Source organism: Amphiura filiformis, chromosome 3, assembly GCF_039555335.1.
Source record: "Amphiura filiformis chromosome 3, Afil_fr2py, whole genome shotgun sequence".
NCBI lineage: Eukaryota > Metazoa > Echinodermata > Ophiuroidea > Amphilepidida > Amphiuridae > Amphiura > Amphiura filiformis.
Window position 1 is genome coordinate 66,470,300 of NC_092630.1, and position 16,817 is coordinate 66,487,116.

The following is a 16,817-nucleotide window of genomic DNA, read 5'->3' on the forward strand; positions in this document are numbered from 1 at the left end:
TAGGACCGATACAATACACAATCGTCAGCAAAGAGCCGGATGCTGGAGGAGATGCAATATCTGGGATGAAAACTGAACTCGACATCTCCCAATAGAGCGCCCAATTTATGATTTCGGGTCGACCAATTCCACTTATATTCCAGCGAGTATAACGACGTAAACTCGCATTAATAAGATGACGTCATCAAAATCATTATGACAAATATTTCGCTTCGTTTTATTTTTAACAGCCACATCCAAATAATAATAAAAAAGAACAATAATATAAAACCAGATAAATAATCAAATCGGTTTTTCCAACAATTCATAGAGACTAGTTTATAATAAATCGACAAACTGTTCTGTGACGTTTCTCATTAATATTCAAATCTCTCGCAATAACCTAGTTTATAATAAATCCACAGACTGTTCTGCTGTCTTGACTTTTATCGTATTTCGAAGAATCTGTGACCCAAAACTAATCAAAAATGTTGTATTTAGAAGATTATTTGGAAAGTAAGTAATATTCTATACTTGTTTTTGTGTTCTACAGTAAATGGACCAGTAAATAATATTTACAATCTGTTACATTTGGTGACTTAAACGTTAAAATTTGCAATATAAACGTCGTGCAAAATACAATCATTACCATCATCATGACATGAATGATGTACAATCAGACAATACATAACTGATAAAACATACATTACATACATACTAGTTCCAGTAACTGTAACTCGTCATACCTAGATCGTCAGGTCCGTAGATGTCATTATGTTTATGATAAAGACTGAAGTCTTGCTGGCAGGACTACTAACATACATACATGCATACCACTGCACTGCACTGTATTGTAGGTAACCTAGGCAAACCTTAGTTAACACATTTACTAGTCAGCGAATTCGCCGAGACCGGGCCCCAACACAATGCATATTTACATAGAAATTTGAACTTTTTTCGAGAATAGGTGGGTGAAGGAAACCTACATAAATATGTTTTCTATACTTCACTTGACCCAAATATATGATTTTTATGGTGATAATCAAGTCAGCACATGGAATTTTAGAGGATTTTGATAGCAGTTCCATTAAAAAAAGCTGCCATCGCCATGAGACTAAGATCTAGAAACACCCCGAAATGCCGCTTTGGGGAATTTTGCTAGCTGAATCTTTTTGATGAAAGTCAATCTTTGACAAGATGTAACTTTGCTACGGAAAGTGCTATGAAAAAAAGGTTTTCAGTTTTGGCTTAGTTTATTCAAGGGCTTTAATTTGATATATAAAACGATGCAATTTGATGGCAAATTTGAATTCACCTAGGATACCTATATGTATTGTCATGCATGTACAGTACATCCATTCGAATAAGCTCGACTTATTGAAGGAGTATTTCGTGATCCTAGCATCCTCTTTTTATGACATTTTTCAGTAGATAACAATTATTAAAGGAGTATTTCGTGATCCTAGCATCCTCTATTTATGTCATTTTTCATTAGATATCCACAAAAAAAACCTATTTATTTCCAAAATTTCAGTTGATTCCGATTTTGCGTTCGCGAGTTATGCATGATTATGTGTATTACACTGCTCCATGCATAGACAATGCGTTGTAATTTCGTTCTGGTGCACCAGAACGAAATTAAAATTTCACGATATCTTTGCTAAACGAATTAATCTGCAAGAAATATTTTGTACATAAACATTATGTAGCCAGAGGTTTCCAGTGATATAAAAATCTCAACTTTTTTTGAGAAAAGTGGGGGATGAGGCTGTGGATCACGAAATGCCCTTTTAATATTAAAGCTTATTTAAAAAAATGTCAATATGGTTCCGATTTCGCGTTTTGCGACTTATGGTTTGTGAAACATCCCACCGTCGCATCCTTCGTGTCTATTTCACTATGGCTATGCTGGTGGGAATTTGTTGCAGGCCTTGCCGTCTAGATTTTAAAGGCGAGTGGTGAATCACTCGCTAGCAAGATGCTAGGTGAGTGGTCGAATCACTCTCTAGTGTCTGGTTGCTTGAGAAGTCTAGCCAAGAATTTGCTCACCGATAGCTTCACATTCTAGGCTCGAGACCATTGCATTCAAAATCTAGTCAGATTCGCTGAAACATGACACTGTGTAAAGCAATGAAAGTTCAGAAGTAAACATAGTCTATCACGACAGGCGATTGCATCAAAAATATTGCTAAAATTACACTTCAGCAAAATTTTAGACTGTTTCAAATAGGCAAATCTTGCTCATAGGATACAGTAGACTCATCGAAATAACTTTCATCCAAATTTCAACATTAACAGAATAAATAACCTCCGGTGTAAAAAATTGCACCGCTGTCCGACCGAAAAAACGATACCAACGCACTCTAGCATCTAACTTCTATCGTGTGCAAATTCGAAGTTCTCGAGTAAGTGCCTGGTCGAATCGCTCTCTACTGCTGAGGTCTAGCGTAAAAGATCATTTGTATCAATTAATTGTACATTAAGGGGGTACTACACCCCTGCCCAATTTTGTGCCTATTTTTGCATTTTTCTCAAAAATTATAGCGCATTGGTGACAAGTAAGATATGTATATTATAGGGGCAAGGACTACAACCACTGCACTGGAAATTTTATTTCAGCACATACAACAATTGTGGAGTTACAGTCAAAAATGAGGGAAAACCAATATTTGATCAATAAATCAATAACTACTTGCCTTGAGTTGCTGAATTTTCAGTGCAGAAGTTGCAGTCCTTGCCCCTATACATATCTTACTTGTCACCAATGTGCTATAATTTTTGAGAAAAATGCAAAAATAGGCACAAAAATGGCAAGGGGTGTAGTACCCCTTAATGTACTGCATACCCTTTCTTTCGTTTTCAGGGATTATTATGATAAATCAAATGTAAGGTGCATTGAAAGTTGTAAATTGGTCAGATTCAATTTTGGAGTGATCGACGATATTTAGTGTCTATGGCGAGTGGAAAATCCACTAGAATTAGAAATTAAGTTTGGGCGAGCGGTGCGCCAGGTCTAAATTTAGACCTGGTCTAACTATGGAGGGAGGGATCCCTTTAATCAATTCTTTTCATTCTTTACTCATAGCACCCATCAAACGGCAGCCATTATTAATATTATTATTAAGTTAAATGTATTTGCCCTTTAAAACAGGATCTGCTCCTTAGGAATTATATCCATAGTTTAAATAGACCAGATCTGAAGTTTAACCTGGTCTAACTTGTTATGTGTATACAGATTTTAGGGTCAGAGGTATTATAGTCCTCCTCATTTGGCTTTTGTGAATGATGCCTTTATGGATGGAATTAGACTAGGGGTCAGATTAAATGCATAGCGGGGCTCAAAATAGACATGGGCTAAGGGAAATTAAATTATGGGAGCAATTTTAATAGAAAGTTTGCCCCTAAAAGGAATCAACTTTAGCCTTGTGGCTCAAAATAAATCGGGATGGGTATTTAACCCCTGAAATCTTGAAAGTAGACCAACTTTAGACCAATGGCCAACAGTTGAGCAGATGAGGCCCAAAAGTTTCCAGTATGCCAATTCCTACTAAAATACACCATTTGTCAAATTACTAAATAGTGTTTTAATGTTATTTGAACATTGCAGTGATAGAGCAACTTCCAATGGATTTTCGAGAGAGGTTTACAGAGATGAGAGAAATGGACCTTCAGGTGCAAAGTAAGTAGACAACACCATGCACACTTAAAAGGAACAAACCAAAAGATTGGTGATGTCCTAAGTGTGTATATTAAACAAAACTACATGTAGTTTCGTTTGAAGTCTGATCCTATCCTTCCCTTTATAAAATGTAATCTGCAGTTGATTTTGAAAACTCATCATCATGTGATGAAAGGTGAAAATATTAAGGGCTCGGATAGCGGCATTTGCACAGTATATTTGTGGGACCTAAGAGCACATCTGACACACCAAATTGCATTCTGAATAGGAGGAATATTTTTCTGATATCAAATACGGTATTTTTTTTTTTTAATTTTTTTTATTAGTTCGAAGGTGAACTTAATAAAACTAAGCTAAAACTCATCATCATGTGATCAAAGGTGAAAATATTAAGGGCTCGGATAGCGGCATTTGCACAGTATATTTGTGGGACCTAAGAGCACATCTGACACACCAAATTGCATTCTGAATACGAGAAATATTTTTCTGATATCAAATACAGTATTTTTTTTTTAATTTGTGATATCAGTTCAAGGCACTCATATCACATATGATATCACATATGGCGTAGTTTTGTTGACAGCTGGGCACTTTCGATGTAGACTATGCCATTGTCGATTTTTGATAAATAAAAATATGTTATTTAAAATCATGATGAACGCATTCAGTTTAACTCAGTTTAAGGGATCTGGAATGAGCGTTTTGAGCATTTCGACAGTATTTTTTTGTGGGACATGAGAGCACATCAGACATATCGAATTGCATTCTGAATACAAAGAATGTCTTTTGATATCAAATAATTTTCATTTTTGAAATTCACAATATAATACAAATTTTATGACAAATTATTAAAATTTGATATTTTCACATTTTTATATATAACAGTTATCGAATTAAATTTTATAAATCTAATGATATATTCTTAAAGTGTATGTAGCTGGGAGGAAAAGCTGACGATCAATTGAAAATTTTGAACTTTCATATTGAAGATATGTATGTTTTTCCCCAAAAGACCTTTTTTGTGTGTTTTGGGGAAAAATCCATATCTTCAATACGAAAGGTCAAAATTTTCAATTGATCGTCTGCTTTTCATCCCACCTACATACACTTCAAGTATAAATCATCAGATTTATAAAGTTTACTTCGAAGTACTGTTAAATATCAAAAATATCAATTTTTAATCATTTGCTATAAAATGTGTATTACATTGCGAATTTCAAAAAAATCAAAATTATTTGATATCAGAAGGACATTCTTCGTATTCAGAATGCAATTCGATATGTCTGATGTGCTCTAATGTCCCAGAATAAATACTGTCCAAACGCTCATATCCCATCCCTTAATGTTAACTGATGTTTATTACATCAAAATACTAGCAATGGTTATAAAAGTTTATATAAGGCCAAAAAAAATAAAATGATTGGTTGCCCTTCCGAGACAAAAATTTGGAGGGTCGGTAGGTCGATCTTTTTTTTTTTTTCATGGACTCTTCCTGGATTTTTCCTCCATTTTGAAAAGGCTAGTATAGTAGTATTGACAAATACTTGATCATTTTATGGTAAAAAAATTATGCGTGTTTTGGAGGACATTTTATGGTAAAAAAATTATGTGTGTTTTGGAGGACTGGATTTAAATGGAAATACTTCTTGTTTTCAATCAAATATGCATTTAATAAATAAAATGAGTGAATAACAATATATAAAAGTCCTTAAGGTTTCTTCTAAAAAAGTGTTTGAAAAAAAAACCCGACCCAAGATTTCCAATTTTTTTGGTCGGTCGGTTGAGGGCAACCAAACATTTTTTTTAAAGCCTAATAAGTGACAGTAAAAGTCAAGTATGTACGTTGGCTTACATTTTTTAATGCAAAATATCTTAATGGCTATTATAATGGCTCCCTTCAATACTAAACAATTCTTATTTTAGAATTCACTGATCGCCAAAGTCCAAGTAAAAAAGTCAACCATGTACTTTGGATTTTAAGAAAGCCTCGGGATGAGCGGATGCGCAACAGGTGTGGGGCATTGTGTAATTTATGCAACTTTGCAGAGTTTGTATAAGGTCTTATCCCCCCAACAAAAGACGTTTTTCGTGTAAAAGTTGTGAACAAGAACGTACATGTATTGATTTGTGTTAACCACACTGGGTGTACTATCCTATAGGGCATTGTTATACATGTCTTCGCTTCTTATCAAAACTATTGGAGCAATACAACTCAAATTAGGAAACATTGTTTTAATGGTTGTAATAATAGGCCTCAATATAAGAAAATGTAAAAAATTGGACCATGTTAATTGTAAAAACATAATACCATAACTTGATACCGGTACCAGTAAACCAGCTGTGTACTTTCATCAAGATGCAGCTTGTTACAAAATTACAATTCAGTTAAATACATTGAAATTTGTAATGAAAATCTATCCTTCTAAATAAATCCAAACATTTTCTTTTTTGCTTTATATTTTACAGAGATTGTAATTTTATGAAATTGTAGGCACTTTGCTGAGTTTTTATGCATTTTGCATTCTGATTAACATTTTAAAACAAAGTGCACATACCCCCCCCCACCACCACCACTTTTGTCAAAAAGTCTGGGGAAGGTGTCTACTTCAAGCTGCAGCTAAGTAAAAATAATGACAAGTCAATTAAAGGGATTTACAGTTTATGAAAACCTACCCTTCTAAATAACTCTAACATTATCTTTTCTGATTAACATTTAACACAGATTGTATTTAATGAAATTGTGGGCACTGTATGCATTTTTATGTAAATTTGCAGAATTTGTATTCGTTTTTGCATTATTGTTTTTAACAAAGCCGTTAACTTGACATCAGTGAACCATGCATACATGTATACTATCATCAAGCTGTACAAAAATTGACAACAAGAATTGAATCATAAGTATGCACTTTCAAAATCTGTTTATACATTTTATACAGCTATTTAGGTATGACAGAAAAAGTTACATAAGCATGCATAAGTCGCTATTGCAAATGACACCACCGTAATGTGTAATGTGCTTTACTAGGCTTCAAATAAAATAGCCTACTCCATAAAATAAAACAAACTAAAATTATACATTTAATACCTTCCAACGTAAAAAAAATAGTAACCATTTATACCGCCTTGCCTCCTCTCACACCTGCATTTTAAAACAAATAATGCATCTAATAAAATAAATTCGCATGCAACAATGGATATTAAACTGTCAGCTAGTGATTCGCACAATCAAACTATCTAAAACATAATAGCTTGAAATAAAATAGCCTACACTATAAAATAAAACAAAATAAAATAAAACATTTAATACCTTCCAACATAAAATTAATAACCATATATACCCACCTTGCCTTGTCCCACACCTTCACATTAAAACAAGTAATACATCTGCTAAAATAAAATGTGGTATGTATTGCATATGGTAAAACAATATAAGTGTCCTAACTAACAGAAAAAAAAAGAAAAAAAAGTCTCTAAGAAAATTGTCTCCAATTATCCATCTTGACAAAATAAAACACAAAATATATAGCTTGCTATATCTGAGAAGTCATCTTATTCTAGAATCACGGGTCTGAGTTCAACAACCCTATCCTACACAATATAATTGCACATTTGACAGTTCAGAGGTTTTAGCATACAATCTAGACTCAGTAGATATGGCAAACTATTATTTTGTGTGTTTTATCCCCCCCCACCAAGTACCCACAAGCAGCCTGCACAGACATTGAGAGAAAAGTAACTAAAACATGTTGTGTCCTTTTCTCCCTAAAATAACCCCTGAACACAAAGGCAAGCAATAATGTCCACCAAGGCAAAAGTGTTTGATTTGTACCTATTATTTACATTATCAATGTATTCATTTCTTTGTTTTTTATTACAGATGATATGGACACTGTGGATGACAAAGTAAAGAAGTTTTTTGAAGCAGCCAAGAAAGCAAAACCAGAGCAAAGACAAAAAGGAATTTGAAGCTATACGCAAAGTAAGTTAACAATTAATTACCTAAAATTATATGTGGTGTGACAATTATATGCAGTAGATAAGTGTTTATGACTATTTTCAATTATTACTTCAATTGAAACTAGAAACTAAGAATGTTTTGAAAATGACAAGAATGAAACAATTTACAACTTTGCATTTTATCAAACAGTTTAATAACACAATGCCACTTCAAGCGTAAATGAAGAAGCTGAGTAGCTGACTGACTGTATATTAGCTTCAAATTCTTATAGTTGCATAGATCATTATCAATTAAACACATTTATTCTTTTCTTTCAGGATTACTACAGGATATTAGATGATTGTGATGAAAAAGTTCAAGTAGCTAATCAAATGTATGACTTGGTAAGTTGACCATTTGGGGATTAGGGAAAAGCTATCCATGTTCCTGTTATGTAAATGCCCATCAAATTATAATTAAGGGAAGTAAGTGGAATTGCAGATTTAAGATTAAATTTAAAAAGTGTGATCACAGAGAAGGCTTGTGGTAGAAACAATATATTTTGTACTGAGAAGTTTATATTTGCATCACAGAAACCTCTAAAAGACTTATGATATGTAATACTAACGCATGTGTGTTCAACAACTATAGCTTTAATCTCCTCCGCCTTTGCGGTATGCCAGTTGGTTTTCCCTCATGGATAAAGTGAATGATCACCATAGATTGATGATCACACTGATGGCGGAAGAGCATACTAGCTGGTCAGACAGTCTAATTCTATCAAGCATATAATACCTCAACAATCACTGTCATATTCCATCGATTTTACAAAAGAATTATATTGTATGCTCAAGTTATAAACTAAAACCTTAAAAAATTATGAATTAATATATTTTTGTATCAAAGTATTACAACACGTGAATAACAATCATGTATGAACCAAAATGGCCCCTAATGGCACCTATTGTCTAGACCTAGGATACATGTTCTTAAATCATGATGTAATTCCAGTCACCCTTCTCATAATTCAAAGTTGCCTGACATAGCTTTGTTTTTGTTTGTGTTACAGATTGATAGATATCTACGTAAGCTTGACCAGGAACTTAGCAAATTTAAGATGGAATTAGAAGCAGATAATGCTGGCATCACAGAACTTCTTGAAAGACGACGTGTTGAATGAAAAAACTAGAACAGACAAACAAACACAAATAGATCTAAGAAATTATACAAGCTTATTCAACCATGGGAAATATGTTTTCAAACATTTTATACCATGTGTTTTGCCAATTATACACCATGTTGGAAACTCTCAGTGTTATGATCGGGATGAATTTTTTGATACATCTAAGTCCTTTAGCGCATTGTAAATTATGTTGCATTATTTCACAAAGGAGAGTTGTGATCGATATGCATTGTGATAGTGTAATCCACCCACAGAATTAGAGAAGGAGAGCCAGGACTCGATTGCCATCGTGATACAGGCATATCTAAATATCCCCAATTTTCTCCCCATAGCTGACGGCGTTATTGTACGTAGTGGTACAGAGTTTTCCTTCTCTAATTCTGTGAATCCACCTGAGGTAATACATATAAATATAATAGTTCTCATATATTTATATTAAGGATTTTGTAGATTTGCCTCATATTTTTGGAATGAAGTCAGTTGGCATACTTTACAACTCCTGCTTGTAAGCAACTGCACATCTGATACAATACCTCCATTTTCTCACTTATATCACCAAAATCATAACCTTTGATGAAGAACTTTTCTACTACTGGGGTATTCTATTACATTCCATAATAAAAATTCAAAAGAGGTCTAGTACGGTACTGCATAATTATACATAATATGTGAAACTAATTTAAGTTATGTGTGAATTTGATCATGTATTGTTAAATGACGGTGTTGGAAACTGTTTCCTTCCCAATTTGACCCAAATGAGAGCAACATGATAACCCATTTCAATAGCCTAATCATTTTGAAGTAAACTGTCCAAACTTATCATCTGCCACATTATATTTCATTTCTTTCCAGGGTCATTACAGCTTGATCAACCACCAAAGTAGTTCCTGTAAAAGGAGAAAGTATGTATATATAAGATTGTCATTGCTTTTGTTTTATGTTGATAAATAATCTTGCATGTAACAAATCTGTGTTTTCATTCACATATGTGACCATCCACATCGAAACGCTCGTAAAGTCGGCCCCTGGTCAATTTTGTTTTCTTCCGTGTTTAGAAAATATATATAAGCTTTACAATGATATATCATTTGACTTCAAACGATATCCAGAAGCGGAGTTATTCGCTTGTTAAAATTTGCTCCTTCAGTAAAAAGGTACATTATTTTGGTGCTACAATATATCTCTTTTTCTACATTGCTGGTATTAAATATCAAATGGTCATAATTGGCGGTCACTTCAAATCATCCCCAAGTCAACGAGGTTCAGGAATGTCCTCTCATTGTTAATTGTTGGTTAACCCACCACTTGAACAGGATTTAGCCAAAACAAACAAATACTAAAGCTATTTAATAGAAGTATATGCTTATTATCCTCTTCAATAATAGGATTAAAGATTGGTATTTGACTGGACTGAAATGAGAAACTTGTAGGACAATTATTAGGTACATTATGAATACAAGCTTTATGCACATTTTGGACTGTAACTCGAAATACAATTTGCCGACTTTTACGAGCGGTTTGAGATGGATGGTCACATATTCCTTAAGTTCTCCCATCTTGGTAGAAAGAAACCTTACTCATCATTACACACATATTTAAATAGATTTAACATTTAAACATTTATTTGAGGGAATCTGAAGTCTCATGAAAGAACATAGGATCCTCCGAATGAGCAACCCCTGGTTAAAGAAAAAATAAACAGAACATATATTTTATCATGACTATCATCATAAAATGGATCTTTATCATCAAGTAACTGGCATCCAGTAACTCTGTGAATGTTTATGAATTTGATAATACCATGTCATAATAAACTATCAATGTGCTCGATTTCAAACTTTGTATTTTTATTCCAATTTTCCCCACTTTGTTTAAACCTACAGAACGCAAATTACAATCCATAGAAAATCACATTCCTAGCAAGGCTCACACACCGGATGACCTGCTATCGACCTTAGCAACAGAAGCTGCTCAAGAGATACCAAGTTATCGTGGCACCACAACATCTACCGTGGCTAGCATAACATCTAGGCCAGGTGCTGCTGTAGAGAGTCGAGAGCATACTCCAACACAGCCTGCTTTGTCATACAGCTTAGGACGTGTGGGTGCTGGTAGCAATGCCATAGCAATGGCAGCTGCACAGGCTGTGTCAAATACACTACAGGTGAGAAAACAACTGCTAATTTGAATTAATAAATTACAGATCCTAAGCAGAGGGTAAGGATAAGACTATGGGATAGGGTGTTTTACGCTCAAATTGTCTTCAAATTTGCTTTAAGTAACTTAAGACAATTAGACAGTTATTTTGATTCAAACAAACATGATCTGGGGTTGATTCCACAAAATGTTTATACCTTTGAGCACTGTGTATACAAGTGGATGCACGATGCATGGCAAATACATAAAGTTATGTGTCCAATGTCTATACAGAAAATGCTTCAATACGAAAAGTAAAAATTTTCAAATGATAGTCAGCTTTTCCTCTCAGCTACGTTGTACACTTAGGTACATATCATTAGATTTATAAGTTTACTTCAAAGACTGTTAAATGTCAAAAATATCAATTTTTAATAATTTCCATATAATTTCTATTATATCGCGAAGTTCAAAAAGTCAAAATTATTTGATGTTGGAAAGACATTCCTCGTATACACAATGCAATTTGATGTGTCTGATGTGCTCTCAGGTCCCACAAAAATGCTGTGCAAAGGTCACTATCCGATCCATTAAAGGTACCTATGGACAGTTGAATCATGTATCCAGCATGATGAAAATGATGCATTGTGGGTGCAAAAATGAACAGGAACCCTATTCTTAGCTGTGAGGCAAATGCCCAGTATATCAAAAGGTATTTGTTTTGTGACTTTCAGTTATTTTGTATCAGGAGTATTTTGTTTCATATTTTGTTGTAAGAACATTTATACAGTTAAGACATTCTTTAAGAACATGCATGATACTTTCATGAAGCCATATCATTATTGCAAGCATCATCTTACTATGGTAATGATAGATATTCAATAAGAAATGGAGTTTGGCAGCAAAATTCTCAGCACTGCATGTATGTCTTAATTTATTCATAATTGAAATCATAGTCATGTTTAATTGGGTGACATTTCATTGCAGATGCAGCAAGGCAGGAGAACAGCAAGCTTAAAAGCCAGCTACGAAGCTTTAAAATCCCATGGATTTAGTTTAAATATAGGTGGCAGAGAATTCAGCCAAGGTTCCAATAGTGGTAGTGCAGGGTCAGGGTCATCAAATTCAGAAACATCAAGAAACCAAAGATCAAGAAGGTAAGAGCAGTAGTTCATGTGTAGCATAATTTGTCCAGATCAAAATCAAAATGATGCTGTTGTTGCATGATGATAAGCCTCACCATTTCTATCAATGTCAGCTTCAAACTCAAAATGTGCAGACCCAGTGGGCATAGCCCGGGAAGGGGCAGGTCCCCAGAAATCATGGACCGTCAGTACATCATGTGTTGCCTGTACACAACGGTCCCTATGGCCATGTCTATCAACAGTACGGGGAGGAATAACCATACTACATATCAACAAAATTGGCAAAATGGCACAACAAAATCTGTGATATGCTTCTTCCATGTCACCTGTTTGAGTCCAGAATTAACCACATTTGGGCACATTTAAACATTAATAGCGCACACTTTTCCCAGTAAAGTAATTCTTAATTTTTGGCCTTTATGGGACTGAGTTGGGGACGCCGAGATCACATACTTGACACTCTTTGGTGATATCATGTTTGTTTTATCAGTACATTGACATTGAAGTTAGGCCCTATTTTTTAAAAGTGGAAGTTCAGCTCCAATTAAGACAAGACAGTGACCTTGATCTTTGTTCAATATGAAAGCAGCAAAAATGAGAACATCTTGAATTCCTCTTTTGTTTTTCAGACAAACACTAAAAGCTGCAGCAATAGCTCAAGCTGCTCAAGAAAAGGCAGCTCAGCAACAGGCTAATGCAGCACAACAGCAGCAGCAGCAGCAACGACAGCAAGAGACTCCAAGCCAACAAGTGGCACCATCACAAGACAGTGCTCAGACAGAAGGAGAGCTTCAACCTGGTGGTGCTACAGCAGAAGACAGTAGTGCATCAACAAGTGTGGAATGGACCTATGACCCCAATGAACCTCGCTATTGCTTATGTAACCAAGTATCCTATGGTGAAATGGTTGGCTGTGATAATGCTAATGTAAGTATTTGGAAATTAGTTTTACACAACAAGTGACTAATTTTGTGTGCAACTTGTGCTCCAGGACCACAATGATAAAAAAAAAGGCTTCAAGCCTGATAGGGCTAGGACTGCTGACTTATAATATTGTGGTCATGAACCACAAGTTGCAGACGGAATCAGTTTTCGCATTTTACACACACTAGAAAGTTGGTTAATGCTGCCAGTGCCAGCCAGCCGAGGTTGATAACTCAATAGCAATGTTACACCTATAAGTATATGTATGCAAAGTGCAGTAACTGTTAGTATAAGCAGGCTTCCTAACAAATATAAAACTAGAGACCTGTCGCTCTGACACTTCGAACTATCCACCAACATGGCTGCCATTTCAATTGTTATACTGTTCCAGTAGGTTTATTCGATAGGCTCTATATACTGTTTGTCCTGTTATTGTATAAAATGTTAGTATGTTATGTTGCAAATGGTCTTGATATTAGTCTCTGTAAAGTGCATAGAGGCTTGACATAATGTGTTAAAAAAGATTCATCTTCAATATGCATTTGTCATCTGCAATTCTACTGATACTACAATGTAACTCTTTTCTATGTTCAATACTCAAACTTTTCTCATGTTTTCTTTCCCTTTTCTCCTCAGTGTCCAATTGAGTGGTTCCATTATGGCTGTGTTGGCATTACAAATCCCCCTAAAGGTAAATGGTACTGTCCACAGTGTGCAGCAGCAATGAAAAGAAGAGAAAAGAAAGATCCAATGTCAAAAAGATGATGGATGCACAATAGAAACAATAGGAAAACTGAACTGAAATGATATAAGTGTCAAAAAGATCATTACAAAATCACAGACATTTTTGGTTTCTCTGCATTTGGGGATGGATTTATCGATGGCAGTTTTAACCAAGAGGCTAAATGCAGAAACTTCTGATGAATGACTGTATTTTGGAGTACAATTTCTATGAAATAAGAGTTAACAACTTGTGACAAGTTAACCATTTGACATTTGACTGGAGGAATGTTGTGTTTGTTTTGATTTTTGTGTGTAGGTTGAACTCTTCACAGTACTAGTAGTTTTCACAGAGTTTTGGTCTCCTCAAATCAGATATTTGCTTCAGATATTGCAGTGTATCAAAACTTTGGCAATGGTAATTGCTTTAAATGTTGGTCAAAATGTGCCGCCTACCTTATTTACCTGTACCTGTTTACCTGTAGAGTTGGGCACTGCAAATGGAAGGCTATGTTAGACTTATAATGCCCATCCCTATTCACACAAAAACATAATGCAATAGTACTGAATACAATGGCTTGGAGTGGTAATATGATGTGAGAGCAAGGTTTATATGGATGTCCAAATGATCTGGTCTGTGTTGAAAACCAGGAGAAACTGTACTTGTCAATATGAAACTCATCATTGCTATGCTTGGAGATGTTGGTGGATTGGACATGAATGACAGCTGTGGGAGTTTATTGCACACATTACATACTCTCTGTGAGAAGCAATTTGCTATATCCTAGTGGTGTTATGATGCTTATTAATCTTGAGATCATGGCCTCATCTTCTACATTTATTGTCATGTCAAACAGCATGTGTGTTAATATAGCGTAGATTGGAATACAATTTCTGAAAATATTGCACACTTTTAAATTTTTTTCGGCTTATATAAGACAAAAAAAAATGAGACTTGTAACACTGTGTATTGATATAGAATGGCTTGCACGCTGCTGGGCGCAGTGCTTACGCTAGGTGTGCATTGTGTAATGCGTGACTGGCGCAAGCTTTTGTGAATTTAAGCGAGCATGAGTTGGGACTATATTGATGTACCCAGTAAAAAAAGCCGAATAATTTCCACCTTATATAAGCTTAACAAACTTTAATGTATGATTGCATACCTTACTACCGATCTACATGTACCTACTGGTCAGCTCCATGCAATTGCTGCACCTGCTGCTGTGATTGCATACTCCTGTTGTAAAGACGACTAAAAACTAAATGCAAATGTATGAGTATTGTACTTTACACTTTGAATGACACAACTAAAGTGCATGTCATAAAGCCAGTCAAGCATATTCATCTTACCTGTACATGGATTTAACTGGAAATTTCAATATTTGGTCAATGAGTGGGAAAAAGGACAAAGCATAACATTTACTTTGCATGCTTTGCTACATATACTACAGTTAACAGTTACAAATCCACATACTTGCTACTGGTCTAAACATTTAATACTTGTTGAATTATGTAATTTTACTTTTTTGTATTAATTATGCTTGTCTATAAATTGAATAAATAACTATACAAAAATAAGTCTTTGCTATAGCGTCTAGTATGAATACTTAAAAAATACAAATTTGTTGGCTAGGGCCTATATCCGAGTTATCCAAATTGAATTTTAACTAATTTATGAAATCAACCAGAATAGTAGTAAATGAAATGGTAGCCATGTTGGCCTAACAGGCCATGGGTAGTTCAGAATGACAATTGACCTTTTAGGTAAATCCAATAAGCCTTAGCGGGTAGACCTGTGATGTTGTCACACCGATGCGCACATTGTTACTGCACACTTCACCATAATCACATCTTTGAAATGGGCAGTAACAGTGTTCGCTATTAAAACAATATGCACATAGGAGTGATGCCAAATGAGACATCTTGGGTCTACCTGCAAAGGCTTATGGGATTTACCAGAAAAGGTCAGTTTAAACATTGAGGTATTTATATATTTATATACCTCCATGGTTTAAACACCGTTCGAATCATGCCTGACCCATTGCTCTATAGAATCCATCATTTTGGAGTTTTCTGATGACTAGTGTTTGCATAGGGTCTATTGAGTTATTGAAAAGCCAAGTTTTTAATAACAGGAAATAAATTTGTACCATCCCCTTCAAAAGAAATGCAAGTATGTATCCACCGAAGCTATCAGGTCACATATTGTTTGTATCACGTGAGATGTACATGATAAGAAATAAAGTATGACTGGTAACATGAAAAATACTCTTTATTTGATTATTTTATTTAGCCTTCCTACTGATTTTTTAAGGGTTAAAAAGGCAACACTTACATGGTGCCCAAGGGGAACATATTAGGCCCAGGTGCTTAGGTAATAATGAAATTGAATATACTGCTGGAATACTGAAAGATTCACTAGACATTTATAAGCTGTTATCATGTAATAATAAAAACAAATCTGAAAGAAGATATAACAATGTTGAATGCCGTAGTATTTTAACCAATTAAAAATGGAGAGCATTATTCGAATTAAAATTTTTTGCAATGAGATGTAAATGTTTATTTTCACATATTTTATGCTTCATACTGCTATTGTCGATTTTTAAGGAATCCTTAGCAATTCAAGGTGAAAGTTACCTATAGCGCATCTCTAGTGTTGTGATAGAAACAAGGTATTAAGTTAATTTTTAGTTCAAATTCATTTTTAATTGATACATATTGCATTCATTATTATACTGTTTTTTTAAAATCATTTGAATTAAATTAGTATACAACCGATTGGAGAAGATGAGAAATCTCTGCTCCAATTCAACTTCTCGAGAAATTTAGGTGTGATTTTGAGTATTTATTGTATAGTTCGGACATTATAAAAACATTCTAATAATTAATATTTTAAATAAACTCTGACCGAGTATTTTAACTTTGATTCTATAAATTATATTGAAATAATGTAAATAATGATCCGCCGAGTATCAGGTTATGATCATTTCTTGATAAGATTACAAATACCTATCTTGGTGAATTTATGTATAAAGTTACAACAATTATTATACTTCCCGAAAATATATGTAATAATATATAAATAAATACGACCTCACGCGCAATCCCAGA

At 34.4% G+C, this 16,817-nt stretch overlaps 1 protein-coding gene across 1 annotated transcript; it reads left to right on the forward strand.

The window, feature by feature from the left end:
- Positions 1 to 405: 405 nt before the first annotated feature.
- On the forward strand, positions 406 to 15,279 carry LOC140148994 (inhibitor of growth protein 3-like). The gene is given in 12 exon segments (XM_072171127.1): positions 406 to 495; positions 3,587 to 3,658; positions 7,536 to 7,594; positions 7,596 to 7,637; positions 7,934 to 7,999; positions 8,665 to 8,764; positions 9,631 to 9,657; positions 9,660 to 9,680; positions 10,662 to 10,942; positions 11,902 to 12,071; positions 12,689 to 12,986; positions 13,620 to 15,279. Coding segments are annotated over 12 exon segments (1,293 nt in total). The 5' UTR covers positions 406 to 467; the 3' UTR covers positions 13,749 to 15,279.
- The last annotated feature ends 1,538 nt before the right edge of the window (positions 15,280 to 16,817 follow it).